General features: G+C 50.0%; 1 protein-coding gene across 2 annotated transcripts; it reads left to right on the forward strand.

Moving 5' to 3' along the window:
* Window positions 150-8,564, forward strand: TBCB (tubulin folding cofactor B). 2 transcript variants are annotated; one of them, XM_005692271.3, is made up of 6 exons: window positions 150-352; window positions 747-890; window positions 4,254-4,350; window positions 5,025-5,216; window positions 8,079-8,151; window positions 8,306-8,564. In XM_005692271.3, exons 1-6 carry the CDS (start codon window positions 239-241, stop codon window positions 8,418-8,420), a joined length of 735 nt encoding a protein of 244 aa, XP_005692328.1. In that variant the 5' UTR covers window positions 150-238; the 3' UTR covers window positions 8,421-8,564. The 2 variants fall into 2 exon arrangements, with proteins under 2 accessions (XP_005692328.1, XP_013826673.1); XM_013971219.2 differs by lacking the exon at window positions 150-352 and adding an exon at window positions 407-469.

Consider the following 12,579-nt stretch of genomic DNA (forward strand, 5'->3'; position numbering starts at 1 on the left):
CACCATGAAAGGCCGTGGAAGGCCTTTCAGGATTGGCTGGGCCTACCCAAGCCTACCCGAGAACCCTCTTCCTGCCGACGGCGAATAGACGCGGCGATTGGCGGACTCTCCTGACGGGAGGGCGTGGATTGGCCAGGTCCGGGAGCAGGGGCGGGGCTGATATCCCAGAAGCGGTGGCGGCTGCGGAGCCGGTGTGAGGCGGCTGACCGGGCTGCGGGCCGCCACAGGGCGCGGCGAGATGGAGGTGACGGGGTTGTCGGCGCCCACAGTGAACGTGTTCATCAGCAGCTCTCTCAATAGCTTTCGCTCCCAGAAGCGGTACAGTCGCAGCCTCACCGTAGCTGAGTTCAAGGTGTGGCCATGGGGGCGGGGTCCGGAGAGGCGGGGCGTTGAGGGGGCGGGACCAAGAAGAAATGGAGGGTCTTCCACAACGCAGGAAAGGGGCCAGAAACGAACCAAGGTTGCAGAGGTTGGGAACTAGACCTCAGCGGGGCGGGGCCAGGTGGAACCTTAGGTTCCAGAGAATGGGTGCGGGGCCAGGGAAAATCAGAGGTTGCAAGGAGTTGAGGGCAGACCCGAACGGGGTGGGGCCAGGAATACCCGGTGGGTCCCTAATGGTAGGTCTCTTGAAGGAACTGGGAAGGGATGGTGTTTATTGATACAAAGGACAGAGCCTCAGGGCAGAGGGTGGGGCCACTGACAGCCTTCCACCTCTTCCCGGCCTCCCCCATCTTGTATCCTCACAGTGTAAACTACAGCTTGTTGTGGGCAGCCCTGCTTCTTGCATGGAATTGGAGCTGCATGGACCTGACGACAAGTTCTACTGCAAGCTGGATCAGGATGATGCGCTGCTGGGCTCCTACCCTGTAGACGACGGCTGTCGCATCCATGTGAGGCCTCCCTACCTAGGATCCCTCCCTTCCATTCATTTATTTATTCAACAGATGTTTGCAGTGCTTTGCAAACCAAAGCACTGCAAATGTGATAACCAAGATGGCCTCTAACCTTATGAAGTTCCCAGTCCAGCAGGGAGAGAGACAGACCCATCCCCAGACATTGGCACTCAGCGATCTGGACTGGGCTGAGAAAAGCCTAAGGGACTGGAGGCATCCAGCAGAGGTGCCTGACCCCACCCAGGGGTATATGAAGGGGATTCTTGAAAGGCGGGTTGCCAGAGTTGAAATCTGAAGGATGAGGAAAGGGCCTCCTAAGAGAAGAGGTGGGAGGGACACGCCAGGCAGAGGGAACAGAGGGTCAGATGGGTCAGGGTGAGCGAAGAGGCTTATGTGTCAGAAGCCAGAACACAGAGGACCTCTGCATGCATCAGCTCAGATCATCCTCTCTGTTTTTGGTATCCCCCACAAAAACTCCGACGAGCCAGCATCCTGGGTGAGCCTTGCAGATGCTAGTCCCTGTGCCTGAGTGATTGTTTTTTCTATGCCTCCATAGCTTGCTTCTTCCTTCCAGTCTTTACATAAATGTCACTGGGTGTGAGGGCTTCATGGCCTTCAGTATAAAATTTAAACCTCCCTTTCCCACTTTATTTGATTTTCCTTCTTACTAATCTCCCTGTGACATACTGTGGCGTTTTCTTCAGTACTTGGCACAGAGCCTGGCACACACAGGATGCTCAGTGATTCACTGTTGAATGATGAATTGAATCCAGAAAATAAGACTTAGAAAATGGTATGACTAACACTGTTTTGCAGAAGAGAAAACTTAGCTTCAGGATGGAATTGACTTTCCTAAGGAGGAACATGGGTAGATCATCTCTTTCATTTATTCATAACTATTCATAGAGCATACATGATGTGCCGGGGATGTAGCCATGAATCAAGTTTGAGAAGGTCTCTGTTTTAGCTTTGTCCAGTACGTAAGGTAGTTGTTAGCTAAACATTCACAGAAATAAATGGGAAGGATTAGTGAGATGAGGCCCATACAGGAGGACATCACAGAGCTGGAACATCATATACTGTGAAGCCTGACCCATCAGCAAGATCCAGGAGGCCTTCCTGGAGGAGGTGCTAAGTAAGCAGAGACCTGAAGACTAGGAAGAATTAACTAAAGAAGGGAAAAGCATGCTCCAGGAGGAGGGCACAGCATGTACACTCTGAGATGGGAGGGAGCAGAGTAGGTATGGGGGCTAAAGAGTAACTTCTCTTGTGGAGGGAAGTGGTAGCCAGGGGAGGGTCCTGGCGTGAGTCAGGTGTTAACAGGTGCCCTCTGACTGCCTGTGGGGAAATGACTGGAGGACAGAAAAGTAGGGAGACCAAGGAGGAGGCTGCTTCCATAGCTGGGTCCAGGACCCAGTTGAAATGATGGGTCCTGGATCATAGTGGGAGTCGGTCAGGACTGTGTTGGGCTCATAGTCCTAGAACTGTGAACTAGAACTCACAGCCCCTAGAACGGACTGGGCTGACCTAGGCAGTCTCACCCTAGGGATGCTGTGTGGATCACGCAGGGTAGTGGCATCTCCAACAGGAGGGTTTTACACATGGATTCAGGTACAGGCTGGCTGCTGACTGATGTGGCCACACAAGGAAAGTTTCCTAAAGGTGGAGCCTCTGGAGAATTTGTATTTTTTTAATTGGTTAATTTATTTTTATTGGAGAATAATTACTTTACAATATTGTGATGGTTTTTGCCATACATTAGCATGAATAAGCCACAGGTATACATGTGTCCCCCTTATCCTGAATCCCCCTCCCACCTGCCTCCCGTGTATTTTTTCTAAAATTCCTTTTCTGTTTCTAAATATCACCCCTATTTCTTATAGCAGTGAACAACAACAATCTCAAACTTACAAAAATCCCTAATTTAGAAAATAGACATTCTTAGTGATCCTTGGCCAGAGATAAGGGCCATTTCTATTTTGCTGAGCGACTCCACCCGAACATTTTAGGGTGTTCCTGACCTCTGTCTTTCTCCCACATCCACATCTAATCTCTCTGCAGCCCCTGTTGGCTCCACCCACAAAATCTATCCAGAATCTAAACTCTGCTCCCCAGTACCCCCATACTGACCCCACCTCCATCCTTCCCTTCCACACCGCCCCCACCCCACCCCACTGCAGGGCCATCACATAGCCTCTCCCTGCCCCCATCCCAGTGCCTCTCCGTCTGCTTCCCACACTCAGCTGAGGGAGCCTGTGAGCCCCTGAGTCAGATCAGAGCCCTCCTAGTGGAGCCCTTCCATAGCTGCATCTCATTGTGGGTAAAAGCCAAAATCCTCAATGGTCTTTTGTGTCTCCCACTTTCCCTGTGGCTCATTCCACTCCTACCTCACTGGCCCTGCTGTTCCTCAGAGGAGCTAAAGACATTTATACAGCTGGGGCTTTGTGCCCATTGTTCCTCCTGGCCTTGTCTCGGGTATCCCTTCCTATCAGAAGCCTCTTCAAGTTGTATTTGTCTGCATAGAACCTTGTCATTGTCTGGTGTTTAATACACATCTTTGTGCATTTTTTTCCAATTGGTCTCCCAACAGAATGGTCACTTCTTGAGGGCAGGGATTGATATGATTTTGCACCGTGGCCCTAGTACCCATCACCCAGGCTTCTCAGGTGTTGCTAGTGGTAAAGATCCTGCCTACCAATGAGGAGACATAAGAGGCATGGGTTCAATCCCTGGGTCAGGAAGATCCTCTGGAGGAGGGCGTGGCAACCACTCCAGTATTCTTGCCTGGAGAGTCCCATGGACAGAGGAGCCTGACAGGTTACAGTCCATGGGATGACAAAGAGTTGGACACAGGTGAAGTGACTTAGCACTAGTACTCAGCACAGGGCCCAGCAGGGTACCCTGGAGGAACAAGTGAATGGATGTTAGGGACGGTACAGGAAGAGATGCTCCAAGACATGGAAGCTGGGGTCAGTGTAGGTGGGTCCCAGAGTCCTGAGAGGACAGACATGCTGCCCAGAGGGTGAGCAAGGCCTAAGCTCTGCCCTTGGGTTCCAGTGGCCTGGGGCCATCAATCATGTGGATGCTGGTGTATGGGGTACATGGGAGGCAGATGCAGCCTCCAGGGCCTCAAGATGGAGTGCGGAGGGGGAGACACCTATTGTAGACACCTCCTGTCACCCCTTCAGCTGGGCTCCAGGGAGGACAGAAGGCTGGGATAAAGGTGAAGGTAGGGGAATGTGGTTTTTCAGAAGCAGGAGAGACTTAAATCTGCAGAATGTGCAGCCACACACCCCCGCAGCATCCTAGGTCTCTGTGCCCACACCCTGATCCCCACTGACCTCCCTCAACTCATTCCAGGTCATTGACCACAGCGGTGCCCGCCTTGGGGAGTATGAGGACATATCCAAGGTGGAGAAATATGAGATCTCACAAGAAGCCTATGAACAGAGGCAAGGTACGGGATGCCCAGTGATGGATGGGGGCCTGTGGGGGCTAGAGGAAGTGTGGAGGCAAGCAGAGGTGTGTGCAGGGGCACACAGGATAGGCAGGGAGACTGAGGGGAAGTTGGCGCTGTGTGGGGTGGGGTAAGGCTGGCATGGGGACAGACGGGTTGTGGGAGAGCAGTCAGGGTGGACAGGCATGAGGTGTGAATGGAAGCTGGGAGGTGTGGGGCATGTGGGAAAACAAACAGGGCCATGGGAAAGGTTCAGGGTGTGAGGGTCTGGTCGGGCACAGTGCGGAAGGCCGAGCATGGTGGAATATGTGGACCAGACAGAACAGTGTGCAGACCAGCGCGGTGACAGATCAGAATGGAGGCGGAGGGATGAGGAAGGGGTCGGGTGGAGGTAAGTGTGAAGTTGAAGGGCCAGGGAAGATGGGGTAACGTAAAAGGCTGTAGGCAAGCGCCTTCGGTTTATTTTCAGGGTTATGGGGAAGCCCAGGGGTTCTGTGGAGAGGTCAGGGCTCTGGTGGGAGACCTGGGGGGGCTTGATGACAGCCCTTCAACACCCAGAATGGGAGAGTTTGTCTCTGGATGTTGGCCCTGTGGGGGTGGCAGGTTATCTCCTCAGGCCAGAGGTCTCCCAGGTCTCTCATGTCTGACCCCCCACCCACCCTCTTCACCCACAGACTCAATCCGCTCCTTCCTGAAGCGCAACAAGCTAGGTCGATTCAGTGAAGAAGAGCGGGCCCAGCAAGAGGCCGAGAACTCCAAGCGCCTTATCGAGGAGGAGGCCCAGGCCAGCACCATCCCTGTGGGCAGCCGCTGTGAGGTGCGGGCACCTGGGCAGCCCCCTCGCAGGGGCACTGTCATGTATGTAGGTACGTGGCCCACAGAGGCCTCATGCCCTGCCCTGCAGTGGGCAGTGCTGGGGACTTAGCCTTCAAAGGGATCTCAGTCCAGGAGGGGAGATGGCTCCAGGGGTGACTGACAGCCTAGTATGTTCACAGCAGGGAAGTGGGAAGCAGAGGCCGTGTGACCTGGCCTGTGACAGAGGAAGCAGAGGCCAGAGGGATCAATTCTAAGGTGAAACCCTGGGGCGCAGTGATCAGAGCTGAGATGGGGAAACAAGCAGAATTATTAGGGCTCTGATGGGGGAAGCGCAGGCTGAAGTGATCAGAGCAGTGATGAGGGAATCTGAGGGGGCTGTGTGACCTGCGAGGAAGTACCAGACCCTTGAGAGTAACCCCGGAAGGCTTCCTGAGGGAAGGGCTATCTGAAGGAAAGGGATGAGTGAAGGTGGAAAGGGGGACGAGGGAGCCGGGGGAGTAGTGAGCGCAAAGGCCGTGAAAGGGCTTGGTCTGTGAGCAGGAACAAGCTTGACTTGTTTGAGGCAGAGAAAGGAAGTCAGCATGGCTAGTGGGGAGTGACAGAGGGGAAAGATGAGGGTCGAGGCCTGGGGCATGGGCAAGGCTGGACTGTGCTAGGCCTCAGGGACAGGAGAGAGCAGTGTGGGTTATGTTTGTTTTTATAAAGCTTTATTGAGCTATAATTTATATACCGTATAAAATTCACTCAGTACCATTCAGGAATTCCTTGGCGGTCCAGTGTTTAGGAGGCACAGGTTCACTCCCTGGTCAGAACTAAGATCACACAAACCAAGCAGCATGGCTAAAAGAAAATAAAAATGAAAAAGAGTACCATTCATTATTTTTTAGTGTGTTCATGGAATTGTGCAACCATACCACAGTCAGTTTTACATTTTTATCACCCCCAAAAGAAATGCTATAACCTTAGCAGCTATTCCCCATTTAGGAAACCCCAGCTCCTCTAGTCCACATCGGTGGCCACTAATCCATGTTCTGTCTCTAAAAATTGGCCTTTTCTGAAAGTTTCATACAAATGGAATCATATGCGGTCTTTTGTGACTGGATTCTTTTACTAGAAGCATAATTTCAAGGATCGTCCATGTTGTAGCATGTGGCAGTGTTGTGTTTTTTTTTAATATTTGTCTGTGGCACGTCTTAGTGGGAAGACCCCCATGAAGCATGTGGGATCTAGTTCCCTGACCAGGAATCGAACCCGGGCCCACTGCATTGGGTGTGTGGAGACAGCCTCTGGACCACCAGAGAAGTTCCAGCATTATGGTTTTGATTTGCATTTCTGCGTGGCTGATGATATTAAGCCTCTTTTCAGGTGCTTAATGCCTTGTGTATGTCTTCTTTAGAGAAATCATTCAGCTCTTTTGCCCATTTTTTAGTTGGGTTGTTTGTCTTTTTGGTTTTTGAGTGTTATGTTAGGGCTACCATATCACACACCCTGCATGGCGTTAACAACAGAAATTTGTTTTTCACAGTTCTGGAAGCAGGAAGTCTTAGATTAATGCCTTAGCAGATTTGATTTCTTCTGAGGCCTGTCTCTCTTGCTTATAGACAGCCCTCTCCTCTCTTTGTCCTCACATGCTCTTTCCTCTGTGTGTAGACACATCCCTGGAGTCTTTGTCCAGATAATCTTTAAGAGGATGTCATTCAGCCTGGATTAGATCCCACCCTAATGGCCTCCTTTTAACTTAATTATCTCTTTAAAGGCCCTGTCTCCAACATGGTCACATTCTAAACTACAAAAGATTAGGGCTTCAACATTTAAACTTGGAACACAATAAAGCCCTAACAAGTTGTTCTTTGTATACGTTAGGTACAGTTCCCTTATCAGATATGTGATTTACAAATATATATCTCCCATTCTGTAGGTTGGTTGGTGGTTTTTTTTGTTTTTTGTTTTAGTATTTGTTTATTTGGCTGCATGAGGTCTTAGTTGTGGCATGCAGGATCTTTCGCTGTGCACGAACCCTGATTGTGGTGCACAGGCTTCTGTAGTTGCAGTGTGCAGGCTCGGTTGCTCTGCAGCATGTGAGATCTAAGTCTCCTGACCAGGGATTAAAGCTGTGTCTCTGCATTGCGAGGTGGATTCTTAACCACTGGGCCACCGGGGAAGTCCCTTTTTACTTTCTTGATAGTGACTTGTAAAGCACAAACATTTTTAATTTTATCAACTCCAATTTATTTTTATTTTTATTTTTGGCTTGTGTATAGGGTATTATATCTAAGAAACTAGTGCCTTAAACAAGGCCACAAAGAGTTATTCCTGTATTTTCCTCTAAGGGTTTCTAGTGTTATAACTTACATTTAGGTCTTTGAACCATTTTGAATTAGTTTTTGTGTACGGTGTGAGGTGGGAGTCTAATTTCATTCTCTTACATGTGGATATCTAGTCGTCCCAATACAATTTGAGGGAAAGTCTCTTCCTTCCTCATTAAACTGTCTTGGCTCCCTTGTCAGAAATCATTTGGCCATAAACATTGTGGATTTTATGCTGAGTGGGATAGGCAGCCTTTGAGGAATTTGGGGCAAGGTCAGGATAATCCCTAGGAGCCTGGCGGGCTACAGTTCATAGGGTTGCAAAGAGTCGGACACGACTGAGGGACTGAGAACCTCAGCGGTGCTGCTTCCCTTTTGTTTTTACAAAGCCCCCTGTGACTGGGGCTGTTGAGTGAACAAGGGGTCAGAGGTAGGAACAGGGAGACCAGTGAAGGGACTACCGTATTAGAGTGGGCTGGAGGTGGTGGTTGTCCTGGGTGGTAGCAAGGAGTGGTTTTTGCCTGGACAGGCTTTACAGTCAGTGGCAGGCACAAATCTGGGATGAGCTGCGAAGGGAGGCTTCACAGGGATTTCTCCCCTGGGCAGGACTGACAGATTTCAAACCTGGCTACTGGATCGGCGTCCGCTATGATGAACCACTAGGGAAAAACGATGGCAGGTAAAGATCCTCACTCTAGTGTCTGTGTGTGTGCCTGTGCACACACATGTGTGCGTTTATGTGTAAGTGCATGCGTGTACTACTGGGGGAGCCCACCCACGCTAGCATCTGGAGTAGGAGCCCTCTGACATGCCTCCCGTATCATGTCCTGCAGCGTGAATGGGAAACGCTATTTTGAATGCCAGGCCAAGTACGGCGCCTTCGTCAAGCCATCAGTCGTGACTGTGGGGGACTTCCCTGAAGAGGACTACGGTTTGGATGAGATGTGATGGCCAAGGAAGGGCAGCCCCCTGCTCCAGCTAACTTGCCTACTCATTGCCCTTCCCTGTGTGTGCCCATGGCCCTCTCCCCGTGAACTACCCTCGCCATTGACTTTTGAGACACATGTATTAAATTTGCCGAAAACCCGGGAAGTGTTTGGAGGACTCAGTGATTATAGGAGAGGCCGTGGACAGCTGCATGGGTGAGGGTGGAACCGGAGGCTGGGCAAAATCCAGGTTGGGCCTGGTGAGGCTGTGGGTATGTGACGAGTGCATGCGGCCCGTGCATTCTAGAGAGCCTGACCCACCCTGTTTGTCTGCATGTGCAGTGATCCCTCATTAGCTCCTTGAGGGATTCCTGACTGGAATAGTTGAGAGATTCTACTTAATTGTTGCAGTTAATTATGACTTCTGGAGAAGAAGTTGGCAGTGGTAGGAGCAACCGCAGTAAGCAGAATGAGGTTGAAGTGCTTAGGAGCTGAAGGGGTCCTGGGGCAAGGTGCTCACATGTATCTACAACCTGATAGATACATTCTCCGATGCCTACTGTAATGTACACAGACTCACTCAGATACTCAGAACATTCACACAGCTGGACTGACTTCTGGAGAACACAGACACTACAGATCATAGGTAGAGAAACACAGTCAGTGCACAAAGATTCTCTCCTCCACGTAGGAGAGTGAAGCACACAGGACACACTCAGAGATTGACATCAAACACCTTTGTGGGGTAGACATACACCTACGCACACACACCACACATGCAAATCAATGAAGCTGTCAATCTGTAAAGCAGAACTGGCTGTTTTTTATTTTTATTTGTTTTGGCTGTACTGGGTCTTAGTTGCATCTCCCAGGATCTTCATTGCAGTATGCAGACTTTTAGCTGCAACGTGCAGGATCTAGTTCCCTGACCGTGGGCCCCCTGCATTCAAATTGAGGAGTCTTACCCACTGAACCACCAGGGAAGTCCCCTAACTGGTTACTTTAGAAAAGGACCCCAAGGCTTAGGTCTGTTCCACATGAGGGTGTTGTCAGAGCAAGGAGCATTGGGGGGGTGTCTCCAAATTCTCAATAACTACCAATCAAAGTTCAGCCAGAGTTCAGCAGAATTAGCTAATGGGTTGGCATTTGAGGACCCGAGGCTCACTCTAAAATCAGGCCCACTGTGCACCTCCATGTGACGAGGCTAAAGAACAGGGAGAGGAAGATCATGTGCTTTCCTGGACACACTGATCGCCCGAAATCACCTTTGAGCTCCAAGCACAGGTCACAGCATCAGCGAATATGAGGATCTGTCCAACTGCAGTGGAAGATCTCCGCAGAAACTTCCAGGGTGTGCTTTAATGGCGTCCAGCTGTCAGCATGGAAGAAGCTGTCCCCATCAGAGGACAATGGAAGAGATCATGCTGGTGATTTCTAAATAGGAAACACTTGCCCTGGGCTTCCCTGCTGACTCAGATGGTAAAGAATCTGCCTGCAAGAGATCTGGGCTTAATCACTGGGTTGGGAAGGTCCCCTGGAGAAGGGAATGGCAACCCACTCCAGCATTCTTGCCTGGAGAATTCCATGGACAGAGGAGCCTGATGGGCTACAATCCAGGGGGTTGCAAAGAGTCGGACATGATTGTGCAACCAACACGTCTGTAAAAGTCAACCACAGTTAGGGATTGCGGAGACACATTTCACAGAATAACCTGGTACTTAAGCTTTAAGGGGGGCCCAGAAAGGAAGGGGGACAGTGGTCAATGTGTTAAGGAAATACCAGCTGCTGTAACCAATATCCCCCTGCACACACACTCCAGTGCAGAGGTTCTGGTTAATTGGCAGCAGTCTCCATGATTCATACACCCAGACTCCATATTGGGGCTCCATCATTTTCTTGTGCTTGGAATTACCAGCTTCCAGGTGGCAGATAGGGGACGTTTCACCATTTTCTTTAAAAATCTACGTGTTCCATTTCTGCTTCTATGGGTGAGAACTTGTCAGTCATGTAGCCACTCCTATGCAGAGTGGGCTTTGGAACATAACTCCTGGGCTGAGCAGCTCCCTCCTAGCTACTAACTGAAAACCGACTGTGAATGTTGGTGGCTCTAGCACTGACCACCCTTCACAGGGTCACTAGATCCACAGTCTCAGGGGAAGCAGCAGGAAAGGGCTGTGGGATCCACCAGACCCATTAAATCCACAACTGCCCATGCCTGACCTGCACCATCCACCAGCCTCCTCTTAATCCTCAGGTAAATGCAGGTGGAAGACAGTGGATGTCTAGCACGCTTTCTGCACATTTTTGGAATCCTCCCCACCTCCACGGTATCAGCCTTGATGCTGGTTACAGGCTCATGAACTCCATATGGGCCTGGGAGTTGAAGGCAGACAAACATATAATTACCAAGTATTTTCTCTTATTTTTTTGACTGTGATATTTCGTATGAAAAAATTTACTGACCGTAGGGGAAAGGAGAATAAAATCACTAAATCTACCAGGTGGTGCTGGTATGAGGGAAGGGATGAGATGGAGGATATTTGAATAGTAGTCATGTGAACAAAAGAGGACTAGGCTTTGTGGGCCTGAAGTAATCCTTTCAGTGATTCATGCTGATCAGAAACTTGATCCCGGTGCTAAACACAAAATTAGGGTGAATGCAACCTCTTCCCTGGTTCCTGGAACAGTGATAAATGGCTGATTCAGCATGCTAATGGCTCACTTGAATTCATTCGTGTACCAGTTACAAACCTGGGATAATTCAATAGGTTAAGAGGTAGTGTAACCTAATGAGAAAGAGCCTGACAGCCTTGGTTCAAACCCCAGCTCTGTCCCTCACCAGCTGGGGTACTGAACAAGTCCTTCTCTCTGGGTTTCAGCCTCATTGCTATTAATTGCGGCCAATAATAGTAATCACCTCAAACGATTTTATGAGCATTAAATGAGCTAATACATCTAAAGCACTTAAATTCAGAGCCAGGCACGCAGGTAAATGCTGTATAAGCCATAGGAATAAAAATGCCTGTATACGGTCAGCAGTTACAGTGCTGGCTTCATTTAATCCTCATTGCGGGTCCTGGCTCCAATTTCTTCGTTTTCTTCCCATCCCATCTTTTCTAGGCCAGGTCTGGGGGCACTCTCTCCTAAAGGGTTTTCCAGGCTGGCACCGGCCTCCCCAAAGTCCCTGAAGCTGCAGCACCCTAACCCTAACCCTAACCCTCTGCACGGTCCCAGATGCGGGCAATGACCGCTCAGTCGCCGCGGGGGGCAGCAACGCATGCATAGGCCCGCTTTCGCTGGAAGGTGTCTCAGTCTGCCACACGAACTGAGTTTCCCAGAAAACTAAGCGACACCCTCGGTCTAACCTTGTGCAAGTCTGGAAGGAAGGTCTTTCTCCCTTCCTGCGGCGCGGGGAATTCTGGGGTGAAAGGATTTGGCTCCCTAGCGGAGAGCTGGTCAGTGCAGACGCAGACCTACAGAACCCGCCTTGGTTTAATCAGAGACTAAGAACCAGTGTCCTGGCGGGGGCGCCAGAGCTCACTTTCTGGCTGCACAAAAGAACAGAGGCGACTTCGCGGTCAGCATGTTCTTGCCTCCGGCTTGCTTTCCTGCATCTCAGCCGGTCACACTCCGAGCTCCTGATTAGCTCTCAAGCTGGGTCAAGGCGCACCCATCTTAAAGGAAAAAAAAAATATGTTTTCCCCCTTTTTCTTGTCACCCAGCTTCAATGAAAAAAGTGAAAGTGAAAAGTGAAAGTCGCACAGTCATGTCTCTTTGCGATCCTATGGACTGTAACCTGCCCGGCTCCTCTGTCCATAGGATTCTCCAGGCCAGAATACTGGAGTAGGTTGACATTTCCTTCTCCAGGGGATCCTCCCGACCCAGGGATCGAACCCAGTCTCCTTCATAGCTGGCAGATTCTTTGCCAACTGAGCCAGTAATTGTCCACATATAGCCAATTGTGTTCAGTTTTTCTGGCCTCCTCCTATTTCTCCCATCATTGTTTTAAAGCACGTCTCAGGCAACATATATCATCTCATCCAGATGTATATCTGTATTCTAAATGGATCTCTAAAAGTTATGAAGTCTTCACACCAAACAAAACTGCAGTAATTCTTTAGTATGACTTAATATACAGTCAGCGTTATTATATATGAAACAAAGCCCCCATTTGTTTCATA

This window comes from Capra hircus, chromosome 18 (assembly GCF_001704415.2).
Source record: "Capra hircus breed San Clemente chromosome 18, ASM170441v1, whole genome shotgun sequence".
NCBI lineage: Eukaryota > Metazoa > Chordata > Mammalia > Artiodactyla > Bovidae > Capra > Capra hircus.